At 35.8% G+C, this 21,468-nt stretch overlaps 1 protein-coding gene across 1 annotated transcript in view; it reads left to right on the top strand.

The window, feature by feature from the left end:
- Nucleotides 1-711: 711 nt before the first annotated feature.
- LOC148956860 (uncharacterized) overlaps nucleotides 712-21,468 on the top strand; it is a 161,120-nt gene continuing 140,363 nt past the window's right edge. Inside the window, exons 1-2 of the mRNA XM_089092306.1 lie at nucleotides 712-782; nucleotides 19,460-19,597. Coding sequence (XP_088948432.1) covers nucleotides 19,476-19,597 — 122 coding nt within the window. The 5' untranslated portion in view covers nucleotides 712-782; nucleotides 19,460-19,475. The remainder of the gene's footprint in view (nucleotides 783-19,459; nucleotides 19,598-21,468) is intronic.

Below are 21,468 nucleotides of genomic sequence, written 5' to 3'. Positions count from 1 at the left end.
TTAAAGTTATAAAAGTGCAAATTTTGTTCTGGCCTTTGGAAGGCATAAGGGTTTTGTGCTCAACTTATGTTAATTTCTGCTCGTTTTGAGTTTGACTGTTAATAATTGTAATTTCTGTTCGTTTTGGGTTTCATATATTTATCGATGATGATCTGTGGTAGTTACACGCTTGGTAGATAATTTGATTTTGTTTTTGCTCATTTTTTGTTTAATGGAGTTCTTTACCTTTCTTAGAAAAATTTATTTTGTGGAAAAAGTTTTTTTTTAATTAATATACAAGCAAAAGCATCCTAAATCTAACGAAATATTTCTAATTAGTAACCTTTTATTAGGGCTCATCAGAAGAATACCACCTGCCTTAACGGGTTTCGACGCTTTACTTTCTTTACCCAGTACAGTGGAGCGTCATGTGTGAACAACATGAAAATTCAAGTGAAAATACTCTTTCATTTCCAGTGAACCTTGCTACAAGAAGCTTAGATAATGTCGGAAATAGTGATAGTGTCTGAAAAACTGCAAATTGTCACCAGTTATAAGACATAAATGCCTCTATTCTAATTGCTTTACTTGATATTTATGGGCACATTCGGTACACTAAAGTTTTTCACCGCTTTTTTTGCTTTGGTGATTTGTTGAGTGATGATTTATTTTCGTTTCGATTGCAACGCTAGCTATAATATTTAGAAGAAAAGGAATAAAAATCTAATTTTGGTCAACTTCTTTATCCTACTTTATACTATTTACAAAGGAGTAGGCCTACCAAAAATCTGTATTAATTTGCAGCATGTTTTTCTTGTTAAAATTCTAGTTTAGGGGCTTCTTACTGTCTCAGAAAGTAGCCTACATAGCTAGGCTACCATTAAGTTGGGTGGATGTAACTCCTAAGGATGGACCCAGGGTCAAGCATAGCCTGGGAAAGTATTACCCAACTGCTATTGTTACCTCTTTCTTATTTTTAGGACCCAGAAAATTGTATAATCAACAGGTCCATACATGTCTGAATTCCAGTGAAAAATATTTTGGTCAACATTTAGCCCACAAGATTCTATTTCTCACACAGGACAAGGCAAGCCTAGGCCTACTGCTTGATTCATTTTTTTGTATCCTCGATTCCTCTTTCCAAATGTACTTATTAGTTCACTCAAAAGTGCACCTTCCCATCCAATAGCCTAGTCATATAAATAGCCCTAATAGGGGCTAATGGGTTAGATTACATTTGACAGCATAATTTAACTAGGATGAAAATAAATAGCCTACATCACTTTGTGCCTCTTTTATGTCCTTTTGTTATTCAATAATTATAATTCCAGAATGTTTTGGAACCATAGCCTATATATTCTAAATGCATTGCAATGCAAGATATTCCAAGCTTAAAGGATCCTATGATTGGACTCCTGATTGAAAGATATGCAGAAAAAGCAGATTTACTCAACATATAATTCACTACTGTCTTCACCCAGGAACCTATTCAGTCATCACTACCAACCCTGCAAACCATATTCTCTGACAAGGCCATATCCAGGGGGGGGGTACCCAGTTTGAACCCCCCCCCCAATTTTTGACCAAGTCGAAAATTAGTAAAACCTTAGTAAAAATTAGTAAAATTAGTTGAAAATTAGTATCCCCCCAAACAAAAATCCTGGATCTGCTCTTGGTCTCTGACTAAACACTCAGGGTCAAGATAGATCCACAGGTGGTACCGAAGAGACTCAAAGAGCTAAGGATAATCAAATTCCCAGGCCTGGATACACTTCACTCCAGAGTCTTAAACAAAACAGCAGATGTAATTGCAGAGCCCAAAATCCTTACATCAAATTACAGATTGATGACTTCAAAAATTTTTACAGTCAAATGAACTCCATAGTATCTGGAAAAAGGCAACAGTGATTATATTGCACAAAAAGGGAAATCACCAAGGTCCAATAAATTACTGCCTAATCAGTCTAATCTGCAAAATACTGGATTCTATCATATCTGACCACATCCTTGAGCACCTGCACATAGGAAAGATAATCACTAGCAAACAATTTGGGTTTTTGAAGAGAAGGAGTCACAGCTTCTTCTGGCAGTAGAAAACTAGAAAATGCATACAGATGAGAGTGATAAAGTTGATGTCATTCAAAAAGACCTTAAAAAGACCTTTGACAAAGTACCTCATTGTTGCCTCATATACAAACTCCACAACCTTGGTCTGGGAACCACAGTTGATTAGATCAAACAGTTGCTTATTGAAAGGTATCAAACAGTATCAGTAGAGAGAGTTCCAAGCACACTTGAAGTCAAGGTAATCAGCAGTGTTCCCTAGGGCTTGGTCTTTGGCCCTCTCTTATTTAACCTATATCTCAACAATCTAGTACAAGGCATCAATTCAGAGATTCTACTGTTTACAGATGACACCAAGCTATATAAAGTAATCAGAACAGCTGCCAATGCACAATCTCTGCAAGAGGACCTTGACAAGCTCAATAGATGGTTGTCCAACTGGCTGATGGAAACCAATATTGACAAAAGCCATAAGCTAATGATAGGGAAACCTACTATCCACTATGAATATAGACTAGGAGACTTACCAATCACATCATGCCAGGAGGAGCACAACTTGGGAGTTGTCATTCACAGCAACCTTGACTTCCACACCCACTATAACAGCATTATTGTGAAAGCAAATTGTGTTGCAGGATTTTTAAAGTGTAAATTCACTTTTGGAAATGATAAGACCCTTTGCCTTCTCTACAAAGCTCTAGTAGAGCCAATCCTTGAATATTGTCATTGCACTATGTGTCCCTTTTACAACAAAGACATCAAAGCTCTCAAAAAAGTTCAAAGATGAATAAAAAAGTTCTGTCCAACTCTGAGAAACTTACCTTGCAAAGATAGGCTCAGCAAGCTCAACCTCCCTTTGCTAGCTTATAGACTGCACTGCAGAGACCTTATTGAGGTGTACAAGCATTGCTGCAATGCCTACAAAAACATCCAGGCTACCAATGTTCTCAACTTCAGCCATGTGAACCTTTGTGGTCACAAGCTTCAAGAGGAGAGGTTCCAAAAGGATATGGGCCAATGGGCATTCAAGAACCAAGTAACACAACACTTTAACAAGCTCCCCTTCAAAGTCATCAATGCCAACTTGTAACGATTTGTCTCTTCAAGCATATACTTCAAAAACCCAGGTCACAAAACCTGAAATAATACAAGCATAAGCAAAGCACAAGCAATACATAACAGCAAGCATAAGCAAAAGCACAAGCAATACATAACAGCACACATACACAAAATACAAGCAAAGCATGGCAAGTAAGTAAGGAATATTACATCTCCCTTCTTTTCGGAAGAGCTTGTCAATTATAGGTTTATTCTTGACGGTGGCTTGACTTGTCGACCACTCCTGGCAGTTACAGAACTTCCGAGACTGTTGTCGACTTCGGCCCCGGAAGGCAGGGAGACCACAGTGTTTTCCTGGTCCCGGGCGAACGGCGATTCTGGCATGCTGGCTTGGCGAAAGTTAACGTCCTCTGTTTGGGGTAAGTCCGGAGAGTGATGCCTTAAATCGTGTACTCACAAGCTGCCAGTGTTTGAATCAGAATCAGAACTCTTCTCATCTGTAGTCATGACTTTCAAGTGCTTTCTATTCCAGCGGTATTGTCTGTTTGCTTTCGTCTGTACAACATACGATCGTGGCGCATCTGCTTCTCGGAGGACTGTTGCAGGTTGCCAGGTTTGATCGTTGGACCATACTCGAACTTGTTGGCCTATCTGCAGCGGATTAAGGCTTTTGGTATGTTGATCATAGTAGCGTCTCTGTCTTTCCCTTTCTTTATTCCTTGCGGACATGAATTCCTGCATAGGTATGACTTTTGGAGATAAGTGCTCCATGGTGCAGGGCACTAGGGATCTCAAGTTTCTACTCATTAGCAGTTGGGCTGGGGACGCTAGACCATCGACTGGTGTGTTGTGGTACTCAAGGAGAGCTAGCTCGAGGTCAGTTTTCGATTTCTTTGTTTTCATGATCATGGCCTTAGCAATACCAACTGTTTTCTCAGCGAGTCCGTTGGACTGAGGATGGTTCGGGCTAGAGGTGTTGTGTCGTATTCCCCACTGTCTCATGAAATCCTTGAACGTTTCTGAAGTGAATTGTGAGCCATTATCAGATTTAATCATCATGGTTATCCCGAATCTAGAGAAGTGAGATTTTTGATTGTGTATTTTTTGTTTGTTTTAATTTTTTTTTCCCAGAAAATCAGCTTCAAAAAATCGACTGTAATAATCCACTATGAACAGATAGTATCTTCCGGATATGTAAAACAGATCAATGCCAACATGCTCCCAAGGGTAGCTGGGAATATCGTGATGAAGCAAGGGTTCTCTTGCATTTGCTGTAGAATAAGTGCAGCACGCATCACACATCTTGACGAAATCTTCTATTGTCTGACTCATCTTTGGCCAGAAAATGACTGATCTGGCTCTGTTTTTCGTCTTCTCGATACCAAGATGTGAAGCATGGATGCTTTGCAATACAGCGATTTGCATGCTGTCTGGGATGACAAGACGGTCATCTTTCATGATGATGTCATCAACAACACTGAGATTAATTTTTACTGTCCAGAATTCAGCTATGGATGACGGAACCATTGATCTTTTTTCGGGCCAACCTTCTTCTACCATTTTCCTCAGAACCCTCAGCTGTGGATCTCTGAGCGTTTCTTGTTTCAACTCAGATAGCTTTTCTTGACTGATTGGTAGTAGTTTCATAACGGAGTGTACATAGTATTCAATTTCTCTGTGATGCAATGTTTTCTTAGTTTCTAAGTGGAGCTGGGACAGGGTATTGGGATCGGTATTTCAGTGCCTGGTCAGTATATTATGCTGAAATTGTAGGGTTGTAGATGTAACAACATTCTTTGAAGTCTCGGCGACGACTTATTGATCGGCTGATTGAGGATTGTTTCCAGGGGTTTATGGTCACTGATGACTTGGAAGTGACGGCCATAGAGATACTGATGAAAATGGCGACATCCAAAAACAATGGCATACAGCTCCTTTTCGATTTGCGAGTATCTCTGCTCTGTTTCATTCAGCGATTTCGATGCGAATGAAACAATTTTATTCTCTTGAAGCAGGACAGCACCGAGTCCTGATTTGGAAGCTTCAACTTGGATATCTATTTGGTTTTTTGTAGGATCGAAGAGCAAAATTGTTGTTATGATCGATGCTTTAATTTTCGTGAGTGTGGCTTCGTGTTCATTCGTCCAGTTGAATTGCTTCTGCTTAGCTAAGGTCCTAAGAGGTTCATTGAGGCTTGACAAATTTGGGATATAGCGTGAGAGTTAGTTTAGCATCCCAAGGGCTGTTTGTAGTTCTTCCTGGGATTTGGATGATGACATTTTCTCTATTGCTCGGATTTTCTCGGGATCTGGATGGATTCCGTTTTTGGAAATGATGTGTCCAAAGTAAAGTATCAAAGTTGATTTGATGATGCACTTGTCTTTATTAAGCTTGACTCCCTTTTCTCTAGCTCTTAAAATGTCTTTTTCAAGATTTCTGTTATGGTCCTCTTCAGATACACCAGAGATGACCATGTCATCTTAAATTACTGAGAATCTCTTGAGGCTGCTGAATGCATATTCCATGTAGCATTGGAATTCTTCTTATGCAGACTTTGAGTCCAAAGGGTACACATCTAAATATGTATCGCCCATGTGAAGTTGAGAATTTTGGAAGATTCAGTCATTTCAGAAGACTTGTGATCAAGACATAAGTTCCAATATCCTGTCTGGGCATTTATCTTGGAGAAATACTTAGTGCCTACAAGCTTTTGCACAGCTTCCTCAAAAGTTGGCATGGGATGGTAGGGTCTCTTTATGGCTTTGTTGAGGTCATGAGGATCTATACAGACTCGAGGTTCCATCTGGTTTCTCAACAACTACAGTTGAGTTCACCCAATCAGTTGGATGAGTCTCCTTCTTGATGACTTCTAGGTTTTCCATACAATCTAGTTCTTCCTTGAATTTGGACTGGAGACTCAAGGGGATTCGTCTCGTGGGCTGAATGGATGGCTGTGCACCTTCCTTGAGGATTATTTTACATTCACCTTCCAGTTTCCCAACTCCTTCAAATAGGTCGGAAAATTCGGTGAGTATCTTTTCAGTGCTGAGCTGTCCAGATTGAAGACTAAGTATCAGCTTTATCAGGTTCAGCTTACGACTCGCACTGAAGCCAAGGATAGGAGTAGGGGCTGACTGCACTACAAAAAACTCTATGGGTTGACTATCATTTGATTTGTAGGCACAGTCGATCTTACATGTCCCCAGGACGGGAATAGTCTGACCACAAAAGCTTGTTAAAATGTGGTTTTAGGGTGGATTGCAGGTTCTGGATTCAGTCTTTCCACCGTCTGTCTGGTAATGTTACTAGCTTGTGCCCCTGTGTCAATCTTGATTTTCACACTGAACTGGTTGGCGATTCTTAGTTTAGCATATGGCTGGTCATCAGCTTTATCCATCATTAGTTGATGGATGAATAGTTCGTCAGTTTGTTGAGCTTCAGAACTGATGATGTTCACAGTCTTTTTGCTACCACGGCAGACACGTGCAAAATGGTTGGGTTTTCTGCAGTTACTGCAGATCTTCCCTTTTGCAGGGCACTGGTGATTCTGTGAATAGTCTCCGTCACAGAAGTAACATTCACGGTTTTCAATTCGGTCACGATTGGGTTTCCACAGTCTATTTTGATTCTTCTTGATGATATCAACTTCTTGTTTTCCATGACTAGTTGATTCTGCTGACATTGTCTTAAGTTGTACCTGGGTTTCTGTGTAGGTTCTTGCTACTTTGATAGCATCTGAGAGAGTCAATTCGGATCCCAATTGCAGTAGTTTTTCACGAATCTTCTGGGATGATGTTCCGAAGATGAGGCGATCACGGACCATTTCGTCAACAATTGTAGCTCCATATGAGCAGTGACGCACTAAGATTTTCAGTTCAGTTGCATATTGTTCTATAGTTTCGCCTTCCCTTTGGTCACGTTTGTGGAATGTATATCGGGAGAATATGGGGTTTGATTGTGGATTAAAGTAGTCATCAAATTTGGCAAGGTATACACAAATTTTGTCTTTTTCATCAGCTGCTAGCGTCCAAGTGCTGAACATATCTCGTCCTTTTTCACCAAGCCAAATTAGCAGATATGCGTACTTGATTTTCTCACTTTTTCCGCTCAAGGGTTCATCAAACATTAGATTAGCATGACTTTTGAATCTAGTCCAAGCCTCTTTTAGATTGTCCGATTCCCAGTTCAGCTCAGAATATGGGACGGAGGTATCCATCTTCTACTCTGACACCATGTAACGATTTGTCTCTTCAAGCATATACTTCAAAAACCCAGGTCACAAAACCTGAAATAATACAAGCATAAGCAAAGCACAAGCAATACATAACAGCAAGCATAAGCAAAAGCACAAGCAATACATAACAGCACACATACACAAAATACAAGCAAAGCATGGCTAGTAAGTAAGGAATATTACAAACTCACTAAACTTGTTCAAGCAGGAACTGGACAAATACTACAGTGAAGGTGCCTATAGCTTTTGTCAATTTAAAATGTTTTTGTAGAAGCCCTGTGGCCTATTTGTTTTGCATTACATTATTATTAATAATAATTGCTTGTGTGGAAATTACATATGGGATCACAAAATAGATAAAATAGTTCATAGTCACCAATAGTTTAAAAAAAAAACATTATAAATAAAGCAAAAGTCTCATGAGAAAAAAATTGTCATTTGTAGTTGACTTAATAGTAATTATTATTTTCCTTATTTTTAAAAGTAAAATGTTATTTGAAAACAAATTTGCTAGAATTTTTAAAAAGTGACTGAAACACATCACAAATGACATCACAACAAAACTTACATCATTTTTGAGGGCTTTCTGGTACTTTCTAAAAATATTGATTTTTTCATTTTATGAAAATATAATGCCACTCTTCATCCAAGCTAAATTATGTTGTCAACTAAAAATTTACCTAATAATGTATATCTGGTAAATATTTTGCTGTTCATGTTATTGACTTACAAATAAAGTGAACATACCAATAGATGCCATTTTTTGTGCTCTTTCTGGATATAGTAAGTGCTTTTCTTGCACATTCAATTTTAAGCCCTTTTAGGACCCTTGAAAATTAAAATTTCATTTGTATTTTTTGGATATAAAATGCTAAACTTACTATTTCATTGTCAATCCATTGATTGTGAATTTTAACATTGATTTGTCAAGATTAAGTTGAATATGGCTTCAAGGCTTCAAAAATGGGATGTAGCCAACAAGTTGGCTCAACATCTTGACTAACCAGCACCTACAGGATTAATTCCTTATTCACTGGACAATGTGATTTGAGGTAATACAAAAATTCAATACAAATCCACCATGTTTTCTTCTTATTTTGTCAGGTTACTTAAAACCGCCATTTCACCTATATGTAAAAAGATATAAAAGCTGACAGAAAAAACATGGGTGTAAGTGTATGACCATTCTACTATGTAAGGAGATACATTAAGAAAACAATTTTTACTACATAATATGCAAAATGATCATAGTTAACATATTTTCTAGCAGGAGAAACTCTAACATCACCTTTGTCACTGTATTTCCAGTTTTTCAATCACATTTTTCAATATTTATGTTTATTCTCCAAGTCTTGAAAATTGTTTATAAAACAACCTAACTTAACCTAACTTATAATTGTTTATATAACAACCTAACTTAACCTAATTTATCAATATTTGCCCATTAATATCTTTTGGTAGATGGAAGTGATGGTGTTTAACTTTCATATATAGACTATTGAAAACAGATAAATGCAGTCAAATCTACATTTATTTTTCACAATTTTGTTTAAAAAATTGTACAACAGTGGAAGAAGTGATGATAAAGGTTCTCCCAGTGCAAAGTATGTCAACTAGGATAATTTTGCATATTATGAAGTAAGAATTGTTTTCTTAACATGTCTCCTTGTGTATTGGAATGGTTGTACCTTTAAACCAAAACATGATGGATAGAAAAATGGAGAAATTGTTTTAGTTTTTCATCTAACTTTATTGTGATAAATCAATGCTTATGAATTATTTAACTTAAAAAAAATGGATTTATAATAAAATAGTAAGTTTCAAACCAATATTCTAGGCTTTATACCCAAAAATTTGAACTTTTTTGGTGATTTTCAAGGGTTTAAAAAGGGCTTAAATTTGAATTTGGTTGAAAAGCTGTTATTATATTCAGAAAGAACATAAAAAATGGCATCAGGTGGTATGTTCACTTTACTTTTAAGTCAGTAATATGAACATTGAAATATTTACCATATTTCTTTGTTACATAAATACTGTCATACCTTCTAGCCCTTTTAATAAACTGCTTGTTCTATTGGTTTACAGTTTATCTCAGTATTTGACTAAGCACATTTTTTACCAAAATATTATTTGGACTGATTTTAAAAGTATATATAGGCCTAGTAGCTTGGGTTAACAATGGAAGGAAACATGATATTTAGATCATTGGAAATATCTTACATATTATAAAGGCCTACAAAATTAATTGTTTTCTTTAAATTTTTTAGGTATCCCTTAGCATATATATGAGTTCATTGGGGGCGTGTATGCATTTTTGAGTGAATTAATTATATTTGGAGAAAACCAGAGAAGAATAAATTGAGTAGTATGTTCCCCTTGTCCCTAGGCCAAGTCAGTTATGGAATCTTGCATATATCAGCTAATGTGTCACATTATTTTAATTTTTTAATCTCTTTCACTGGCTATAGTTTTGGAAAATGCAATTTTTGTTGTTGGATTACAGTTTTAAGGCATTTCAAGGGTTTTATCCTTAATTTAAGACATAAATTTAAAGATCTTTAAACCAAGTAAATTGGGGCTGAGCAAAGGTATTGGGGCTCAGAAAATTTTTCTTTTGCCTCAAATAAGCAGAAGATCTGTTGTTCAATGCTTTACTCCTACAACACAAAGATTAATTAAGGTCTTCAGAGTTGAGTGCCCTCTAGAGAGAAAAGGGTGGGGGCAGTCCCTTAAAATATCTTCCCAGAATATCATTAAGGCTCATGATATACTCCTGAAAATTCATTAACCTAACTCAACTACTTCACAAGGGAGCAAACAGCCCCTAAATTGGAATTTTACTTGTTTTTAATTCACATTTGTAGCACAGCTATCCAGTTCATTAAAGGTCAGTGTTCTTAGGAGAAATGAAATAGAGAAGCATATTTCAAAATTCCTTGTAAGGCATAGTTTAGACTTTGAATTTGTTCTTGCAAGCGTTAGTCTAACTACTTCTTCAAGATAAAAGAGAGCCCCTAATTTATGATTGTTTCATTGGTATCAGTTTGTTGGTTGACCATTTCTAAAGGAAACAGGGCTGTGTTGTGAAATTGAAAACAGTACTGTTAGATTCCTTAATGTATGCTCTTTTCTTGAATATTGAATACACTAATTACATATAATAATACATAATAATACTATAATACATAATAATGCATAATATAATACATAATAATAATACATTTTATTATTGAATACACTAAAACAACAAAATTTTACTTTATGATGTGCACAATGTTCTCTTTATTAAACTACTGTAGATTTCCCTGGTGTTATCCACATTTAAAATCTGTTTTTGATAATATTTACATCCACATTTTATTATTATCACTCAAGCAAAACTAGATTTCATCAAGTTGAGCATACAGAAACTTGTTTTAAGAAATGCACATGATTAAAAAGAACAGAAATATATCATTGAGGCTATATATGGGACTCACAGGGTGGGAGGGGTAATTTGTCAGAAAAGGGACAAAGATATTTTAAAAGAACATGAAATAACAGCATAACAGTATTATTTTTATTTGGTAGTAGCGTATGTTTTAAAAGTGGTCAATCATCAAATGGGTATGGTACCATTTCATTAATTAGTGAAAATTTTGTATTCTTATTGATTTTGCTTAAAACCATTGCCTTAGCCAGGTTAGGCAATACTATTAGGGCAATAGCCAGTGTAAAACTACCCTTAGGGCAATAGGCCAGGTAGGCCTACCAATTTCAGATTAGGTATTCTTCATGAGGAAAATTCCTAATAAAATAAAAGTACTACCACTAGATTCCACATTTTGTGGGGGATTGTTGGGAAATTTTCTGATAAGCTGAGAATTGAATTAGCCAACAAACACATATCTTTTTTCCTGAATCCAAATATAAAATTCATTTGCATTGCAAATATGCTCTACCCTCTTCTGCCTCCCTAAGAGTCAAATATATAGCCTGAATTGTATAGATGCATTGAATTTTCTATGAGTTACTCTATTCTTCCAACTGATTTAATGTCTTATAAAAACAGCATAAAATTCATTGCATATATACAATTCAAGGCATATATTTAACCATTAGAGGTGTGATTAAAGTAAATTTGCTACATAAGTGAATGTTATATTTGAATTCAGGGTGAAATTCTCATTCCAGTGGTACTGTATGTCTTTTTCTTTGCTATATCAATCATCAGTTACAGCTTTAACATAAGATAGGAGTGCTTGATGACAGGTTAGAGATGATTTGGTGACATGGTATTTAATTATGTTCCTCTTGTGATCTACAGCTGTTACTCTTTGAGTATACTTCAGAAAATAGTTACAAATCATAATGTTTTGTAAACTAGACTTCTAAGATCATTCATTAGCAAAATGATCAATATTGATAGGTAGAACAGAAAATTCTGAACTTACACGTGAGAAGTTGTCAATAATTGGTGCTACATTCTATTAATATCTGGAGGCAGATATGGTCTTTTGGTTTAGTTCCAGATCTCTATAAGCACTGCTGAAGGTTTCAACCCAATTACCCCAGCATTTCCTAAGACATTTTAAATACTGGCTTTTGACATCTGGGATGCATGTTGACTAATGTTTCTTTATTTAGTCCCCTCCCCCCAATATTCCCTAAAAGTTTCCACATGGTGGTTTAAATGGTCTTGAGATATTGAATATACTCCCTTTTGATTTAGTTTTACATCCATTGGCATCAATATGGGGAAGGGGGAAGGGCACCTAGATTTTGAAAAGTGCTTTTTTGGGAGTCATCATTCAAAAATCCTTCTCCCCCAAAGACAGATCTACCCTCCCCTTTAGAATAAAAAAAAAAATTGTTTTGCTCCTCTAAGTCTGTTTGAATTGATGACATTGCTGGAAAGTATATACTTACTCAAAACCTTTGCCCTTGCTTTTTCTTGAACAACCTTTACTGGGTAGTTTTCAAATTTGCTAAAAGTTTGGTTTTATTTCTACTGTAACAAATAAAGGTAACAAACAAAATTTTGATTGTAGCAATACATTTAAAATCAACAATTTTATCTAAGCTACCTGAAAGATGTTTAGCTCAGTGCTTGGAAGTAAAGATAATCCCAGATGCTGACCTTAAGCAAATCAAAAAACTTCTGCATCTATCACTCTTTATCTTGTTCACCTTATGGTTGCAATGTGTTAGAAACTTGAAAAACCTAATACTTGACTCAATATTTTTGTTGTCTTGCAAAAAGATTTTGGTTGCATTGGTAGAAATCTATTGGATTTACTTCAGTTTTACCACTATTTAATTATTAATAGTTGTCCTTTATCACAGTAACCATGTGCTCCAATCCTCTTTCACTTTACCATAGTTTGTCCCAAAATGCCCCCCTCTGACCAAATCTCACTCCTTGCAATGATGAAAAATCTATAATTGTAACTGAAAGGAAAACATAATTAAAATTGAGCTAATAACAATAATAACAATTTTTTTCACTGAAACTTCTGTCACCTAGTAAAAGGTGAATCATGTCTTGTAGCAATAAAATTCAAAGAGCAAGTTTTTGGAAAAATTACAAAGCCTTTTTCTCTCATTTGGATAAATAATAGGCCTACCTTGCCCTATCATCACAGACTTCCCTATACCCCTATAGATCTAGATTGTTCTACAGCAGTGCTGTATTTTGTAAGCCAGTCATGTTATTCCTTACAACTATTACTATGATCCAATATAGACAGTAAAAAATTTCCAAGTTCTTTTGCTCTTTTCTTGAGACAATTCCTTTTAGGGAATTGACCCTTTTTGTTCAGGCCAAGGGGCTCTAAGAATTTATCATTTTGAAGGTGCTATTAACAATTTCAGTACTACTAAATTGATTGGCTATCTAAGAATTTTCAATTGGTAAAAACTTAGTTGTATGTGGGGAAGAATTGTAGTTTATTACCACAAAATGTTATAAAACACCACTTTCCTATGGAACATACGATTCATGCTAGTCTCCCCCCCCCACACACCTATAGCTGTATCCCTGTTTAAGACTCCCGCTTCTATCACTTGCCAAATCTGCCCTGACATGTTGGTTATTGCTTTGAAATTAATTTGTGTTAACATCTGAATAAAGTTAAACTAGGGTTGCCAATATTTAAAAATGCGTTAGTGAAGTGCAGTGTAGCCTGTCTCTTCCTTAAACTCCTCAAAATTTAAATGTCCTAACTTACATTGTTTGAGAATATTCCTTTCATTTATACACCCAATCCTTGAGTACCCTTGTCTTATTTGGCATCTTAGCATCTTTAATATTGATGGACAGAATATAGGGAGCCCACAAAAGGAGGTTAATAATTGTCTTCATAGGACAAAGTCCCTAATTGTGTCCCCTCTTCAGAGAACTGTTCTGGTCACCCTTGACGAAAAGAGAATAAGAGCTCCCTTGCGTTTCACCAACAGTATCCTCTGTAGCCCCTGGTCAAGTTCTCTGGTCACAAGCCCCTGGTCACAATTCTCTGATTAATGTCCTCTTTTTGACCTCCTCCCTTGTTCAGCCTCAACAAAAATCTTCGTTTTTACTCCATTTAACTTTTAAACAAAAGGATATAGAGCTAAAAAACATGTTTTTAAAATCTGATTTTTTAATTAATTGAAAATTAATGAAAAATTGCTTTCAGTAAAGCATAAATGACATTTTACTAAGCTTCAAATGATGCTCAGCATTGAGATGTCATTTTTGTTGCTATGTTTGTGTTGATATAATTAAATTCGAAATATTTTGCCTTCACATCTGAAAAAGCAAAGCAAAAAAAAAAAGGTTTAAAAAAATCATTTCTTGTTGAATAAAAACAAAGAAAAATACACAAAGGTCATACAAAAAGAAAAATGACAGCAAAACTGTTATGAATTAAAAGACCTAAATGCTACAAAAATAAAGAAAAGGAAATTGTTTCCAGTAAAAAACAAATGATGCTTACTGAAGCTTAACTGATGTTTCCTTCAACTAAAGGAACAATATACATAAGATAGGCTAAGACGTATTTAAAAAATGACATTTGCAAGTCCAGGTAGGCCAAAAGAGCACTCCAGAATCAATTAACATGGAAAAGAGTAAATAGAATAATAGCCTTGGTATAAATAACATTAAATATTTCAAATATCTAAAGTCAGTTGAAACTTGCGTTAGTTCCTGGGGGATAAATCAAAAAATATAATTTAGTCTAGTTAAAAAAAAAAAAAAAAAAATACAAACACAGTGTAAGAAGAAAAATACTTGGCTATAAAAGGAAAGTTAAACATTTGTAATATACATAGTACACAGTTTATGGAAGAAGAATGTGTGTGTGTCTTGGGGGGGGGGGCATTATGTTTTTTGAAATTTCAGCTGCATGTGGAAAAAAATGTTTAAGCTTTTCCTTGTACAATTGAAGCAAAGGTATTCTAAAAACGGGGTGGATTTTTCAATGAAGCCGCAAATATAAATAGAAAACTTGTAACACAAAAATAACAATAAAAGTCCAGTTGTTTTGGCATCACATCTAAAAAAAAATTAGCTTAAGCAAAGCGCAAAAACAGCAAGAAAATTACATAAATTTAATAAACAAAAAGAAAAATGAAATTAAAACTTCGTAAAAAAATACAATTTGATAAAGCACTAATGTTACAAGTCAAGATGCCTGCTATTAGACCCCGAAGCCGCACCGAAAAGTCGGTGGCGCGCCGCCGAAAAAAACGGCGGCGCGCCGCCGAGCTTGCATCAGCGCGCTGACGCCGCTGCTGATTCTATCGGCGGCGGCGTCACTAATACGCCACCGTTTTTTTGTTTTTTTCTCTCTTTTTTGGTTATCGATATCGACCTGGCTTCAACCGTCATCCCGGCTAATCTGGTTCTTAAAAATAAATACTGTCATCTTGGGCTCGCCATGTATATTGGTTCATAGGAAGGAGAAGAAGAAATTTTTCTTGAAACAAAAATTCTATCTTCCACTTTAAAATTCTTTTCATTTTTCTTTGTTATTTTTCGGATGAAAAGAGGTAGGTAAAAGAGCATTAGGCAATTCAGGATGTTGTCATAGGCAGCGCAATCGAGCTGTCTAAGAAAAGAACAATGTTGGCACAATGTATTATTTATGTTCTTTTTCCATACCAGGGCAATTCGTATCGAAGGAGTTGTCGTAGAAACTTCATAAAGGACTCATTCGATTGGAAATTGGAATAACTAGTGCCTTTTTTAATAGTCGAAAGTGATTGAAAGACACCTAACACCCCTTCCACGCCCACTGTTTCCCCAAACACATCCAATCAAAATTTTAAGATAGCCATTTTGTTCAGAGTAACTGATTTCCAGAGAGAAAATATGTTTTTTGAGGATGTTACTCCCCCACAACCCTTAGGGCAAGGGTTTTGTAGTTATGCCCAGGAGGTATATAAGAACGATGTTGGCACAATGTATTATTTATTATTTTTTCTTTTAGACCAGGACACTTCATATCGAAGAAATTGTCGTAGAAACTTCGAAAAGGGCTCATTCAATTAGAGATTGGAGTGACTTGTGCCCTTTTTAATAGTCGAAAATGATTGGAAGGCAACTATCACCCCTTCCACGCCCACCATTTCCCGAAACACATACAATCAAAATTTTGAGATAGTCATTTTTTTAACGTAGTTGAAAGTTCTGGAAATTAGTTTTTAGAGGACGAGAACCACCCTCACAGTCCTGAGGGTAAGGGCTATAATTTTTGCCCTGGGGGCATATAAAGTGTTTATAGAAGGCGTTGTTAGAGAAACTCAAAAAGGGATCATTAGTTTGGAAATCGAAAAACCTAGTGCCCTTTTTAATAATCGAAAGTGATAGGAAGGCTTGACATTTTTATAGTAGAGATTGATGTGGGTATAATGTATCATTTTTGTTGTTGTTGTTGTTGTTTAGACCAGGGCACTTCGTATCGAAAGAGTTGTCGTAGGAGCGTCGAAAAGGACTCTACTCGATTGAAAATAGAAAGGGCTAATGTCCTTTTTAACAGTCGAAAGTGATTGGAGGGAAACTAATCCTCCTACCCAGCCCCCCCACCCAATTTCCTTTATTGTTTAAAAGTAAAATTTTCCTTTAGTTTAAAAAAAAAAGCACTGTGTTTATTCTAAATACCAATAAGGCATTTCAGCAGTATCCAAGGAACGACTAAGGGTATTATGTTCAAACTTTCAGGGCTTCTTCTGCTCTTAAAATTTGACCAAATCAAAATAGCGTAAGTGTATCCAAGCTATCAAAGAAAGAAAACAAATTTTTTTGCGAATATTATCAAGTTTTCCATTTCAGGTCAACTAGAGGAAATTAAACACTACTATTTGTGTCCAGATTTTTATAAGGGTCTATGTTGTTAAATTTTGCTGAAAATTGTTTTCCAGCATACAAATAGCAGGCCAAACTATTAATCCTTAAAAAAACAAAAAGATTTAAAGTATGATTTTCTTTTTCCCTGAAAAGACTATGTCAATATAAAACGAACAGAAATGAATTAAAAAACTGTTTCCAAAAAATAAGTTTTTTCAAAGAAAAGTTTAGAACTCTATTAAACCAAAAATGAGCAAAATTAAAATCAAATAATCTACCAAGTGTGAAACTACCACAAATCAGCATCGATAAATAAATGAAACCCAAAACGAACAGAAATTATAATAGCTAACCAAGTCAAACTCAAAACGAGCAGAAATTAAAATAAGTTGGGCTCAAAACCCCTATGCCTTCCCAAGGCCAGAACATAATTTGTACTTTACTGACAAAAATACAAATGAATATGCATTGTCAGTTTAGTATACATATACTGATATTTAGTAATCAAAATGTTAATATTATTTGATTTATTAAAGTTATAAAAGTAAAAACATTTATATTTTTTCAGTAAAGTGAAAATTATGTTCTGGCCTACTTATGCCTACAGCCCAACTTATTTTAATTTCTGCTCGTTTTGAGTTTGACTCAGTTATTTATTGTTATTTTTATTCGTTTTTGGTTTAATTTATTTATCGATGCTGATTTGCGGTAGTTTCCCGCTTGGTAGATTATCTAGAGCTAGTATAGAAATATATCTATAGAAATGAATTACAATTTTTTTGCACAGTTAGCAGAGCACACTGAAGTTGAAGTAGCCTTAAACTTTTACTTGAAATGTTATAACTTGACCACTTCTTTCAGAAAAGAATTTCGGAGGGTTATTCCGTGTTGATAAGAAAAGAGGGTAAAGGTGCAGTTTAGTTCCTCCTGTAGTGTAGGGCGCAGGTTTGTTCTCCCTTATAAAACAACTTATTTCAGCAGATACAAAGAAGAAGCCCATTTGCGGCATTCTGTGGGACCCCAAGGTCCAGTACTAGTATCAGATCCCGCGAGTCGCAGTTTATGCTCGTCAAGTTCTGGCTGTACCGGCCACATGTGCCCCAGCTAAACGGCTTTTTAGCACGACAGGAGTGATAATGACTGCAAAAAGATCAATGACTCCAGGCAGTGTGAACAAACTCAATTTTGTTACATCAATTGTAACTGAAGTGATGTAACTGCTGATTTAAAATTGTTGGTGTTGTTAAGCCATTGTATCTGATTGGTATACAGTGTTTTTTCGATATTCTTATTTGTTTTGTTTTTTTTCACTTCCTTTTCTTACGTATTTGATGAACAGGAGAGATTTAAACTTCAAACTTTGAAATACATACGCGCATTAGCCCAAATAATTAACAAGAAAAAAATGACTAAACACGGGATTTTATAGGAACAATGCAATCTTAAACATAAACACAATATAGGTTTCCCTGGGTCTAGTGGCTAAAAATGATAATTCTACTTGGTCTGATCGACAGTGAACGTAAACACTTTCCGCACGGCCCAAAATCCTTACTAAAATCGAGGTTGAACGTGCTTGGTGAAGTGGACTTATTATTATTATTTTTAATCAGAAAAATCTGCGCGCCGTTGCGCGTCGCCGGTCTAAAATCGGTGGCGCGCCGCCAAAAAATTTCGGCGCGCCTGGTGCTGCGCCGCCGCCGATACTGAATCACACAGTCGCCGCCGTTATTTTGGCGTGGCGCGGCTTCCAAGACTACCTGCTATACATAGGCTTCCCTTATGAAGGGGGCGCCCCTCCCTTCATTGTTTTCAGCCATTGGTAAAAAATTTCGGTTGGTAAAATAGTGGCAAAAAGTACTGCTATTTTACTGGCTCAAATTTTTTTTTTTTTTTTTACTTTTTTTATATTAGGTAAATGGGCTGATAGTAATGTATGAAGTAAAATCTATGAAGTAAGATCAACCTTAGTCAGTAACCCCCCCCCCCCTTCCCCAAAAATGAAGTAATTTTAATAACAATATTACCTGGATCAGTCAATAAATATGACAAGCAAGTTGGTAAAATAATTTGCCCCCCCCGCGAACATTTTGGCTAGTTACGATTCTGCAGCACTGCTGCTACACATTATGTTTCTTCTCATTTGTATCCTGATATGGGATCCTAGCATAATGAAATTATGTTTTATTTTAAATTCTTAGGCAAGTCCTAGTTTAAAGTCAAAGGTACGTTAAGAACTTATGTGTGAGAAAATTGAATGTGAATTGAACCAATAGATTTTCAAAGCACAACAATTTTTGCAGAAAAGGTTTAAGTGCATAATTTAGGACATCAAGGTTATTTACCCTATGCCAACAGGATCTTAAAGCAAAACAGTTTCAGGTCAAAAGCGTTTAATGCAAGGAAATGGGCAGAAAACTATGAAATTTGCCTCTAATATGAAACCATAGTTAGTGAATAGGCTGCTATAAGATGGGGTGTTATTTAATACAAAGCAAATGGGATTGATGAATGTTAAAAAGCCAACTCAAAAATTTCATAAATCCATCCCAGGCCTCTGACTAATTTAATTCCAAGCTTTTTTGGAGCAAACGAAAATCCCGAAAAGAATTTAGCCAGGATGTATTTTTTTAGTAAGATTTAACGGTGCTGGTTTGAGCAAATTACATTATTCCAAAGCTACGCCCCCCCCCCCCCCCCCTCTGTAGATATAATACTCACTTCAATCTTTGAATGCTGTTACTAATGTGTCTTACTGCAGCTAACAGATCTCACTCACTACAGCTAATGTTTTTTTTCTATATTTCTTTTAGAATAAGTCTAGTCATTATGAGCATCAATAGGAGTGGAAGTAAAAATCTGATAAAAATTCATATCGCTAGCTCCTTGGACCAGTTAAAGTCACACGGATCTTTGCTCTCATTTGACCCAAAGACTGTCAAAGTCCGAACGTAAGTTGATTTGTTTCTTTATCCTTAGATATGATCCTCACTCAGGGATTTTGAATGCACGCTCTCTGGGGGGGGGACTAGTTCAAACCCCTTCCAATGTACACAAAATGCCTCAAAAATAGAAATATCTTTTGTAATAACATTATTTTATTTCGTTTATTTACGTAAATAAACAAAAACGAAAACTCCCGCATGAGCAAATATGTAACTAATAATGGGCTGAAATCTTGATTTTTCATGTTTGTTAAAAGGAATAATTACTTGAAAATCTTTTATAGGTCACTTGTATTGACGAAGTCTTATTTTCTCAATAATCGCTTAAAGCAGCGTTCACATGCATATCTAGCTAGAATCCCATGTCTAGACACGAGTCTAGCCAGACTTCAATGTCTAGGCAACGACCGTTCACAAGTAAAATTCGGTGCTTAACTAAAACTACGAATTTAGTTTCAAATAGATTACAGTTGTCATTTCTAACCAATCAAGAGAGCTTATACCAGCAAAACTTTCAAAATTGTAATCCTTATTTTTACTTTCACAAGATAATGGATGAGATGAGCCAAACAATTGCCTTAGTGTGCTTCACCATTATGTCTGGTGTTGCATATTTGCCTAAAAGGAAAAAAAATAATAATGAGAAAACAAAAATTAAATTTCAGTTTAAAAATGTAAACATAGATGATGAAAATAGTGGAACTTCACACATTATGATTGAATGTAACAAAAAATTCTGGATGTTGAGTTCTAGAGTCTAGCTAAAGCCAAGAGCCAAGCTCCTTGTCTAGCGTGTCTAGCTAAGCACCGAATTTCACTTGTGAACGATCGTTGCCTAGACATTGAAGTCTGGCTAGACACGCGTCTAGACATGGGATTCTATTTAGACACGCATTTGAACGCCGCTTAAGGGAATGTATAAATAAAGCATGGTTACTCTCAACCAATTCATAAAATACATGAGTTTACAGAACGTTTCTCTGGAGCTGCAGCTCCAACAGTCACAGCTTCTGCTCATTCAGAAAGACAACTGGATTGCTCGACCTACACTGTGGACATTATTGATCACCTGTGAGTTCTCTGAACTAAGTTATAGTCAGAACGCCAGGAAAATTTTGTACCTGATTTGCATAATTTACGTCACATTCTACTCTTGCATCGCCGATTAATTCTACGTTGACAAGGTGTATGCAGCAGAGGCAATCTAACTGCCTGTAGGCAGTTAGTTCTACGATCAGATGTTTCGCTTCAAATTGGATGTGTTGGGCGATAATTTGATTAAACGATATATCGATGTTTTAACTTTCTACATTTGCTATATCGATTTCGATACCTCCGATAATTTTTTTTCCTCAAATTAAAAAAGAAACTTCGTTATGCAGAAGTTCAATAACCAAAATTGTTATTAAAGAGTATTTTGCGCAATTTTTTTCAAAACATTGTTTCAAACATTAAAAATCAGCAACATTTCAATGTTTTCCCCTGAGAACTGTTTGTGCCTTTGAGTGATTAAACAAAAAAGCAGGCTTTTTACTGTTGATCCTTACTGAAAGTAAACTGAACTTACTGAAAGTGAAAGTAAGGATCAACAGTAACACTTAAACGAACAGAAATTAGTACGTATGTGAGGAGGGGTGGCCGGCGTTTACCCCTCCCCCCCCCCGAAAAATAGCCCCTCTGAAAATACCCCCCTCCCCCCGTGGAAAATAAGGTTTTCCAAATTTGAGATTTTTTAGTTTTGTTTTTTTATTTTCCGTAGGGGGAAGAAATTTTGGTACTTGTGTATTTTATGCCACTCATTCAAGTTTACGCTGTGTAAAACTCAACAGCTAACCGGTTTACCGTTAGTTTCTTTCAGCTTAGCGCGAGACAAGACG

The sequence above is a fragment of the Artemia sp. Qi Xiang Cuo genome, chromosome 1 (genome assembly GCF_049724085.1).
Source record: "Artemia sp. Qi Xiang Cuo chromosome 1, ASM4972408v1, whole genome shotgun sequence".
Taxonomy (NCBI): Eukaryota; Metazoa; Arthropoda; class Branchiopoda; order Anostraca; family Artemiidae; genus Artemia; species Artemia sp. Qi Xiang Cuo.
This window is presented reverse-complemented; position numbering and strand designations above follow the sequence as displayed.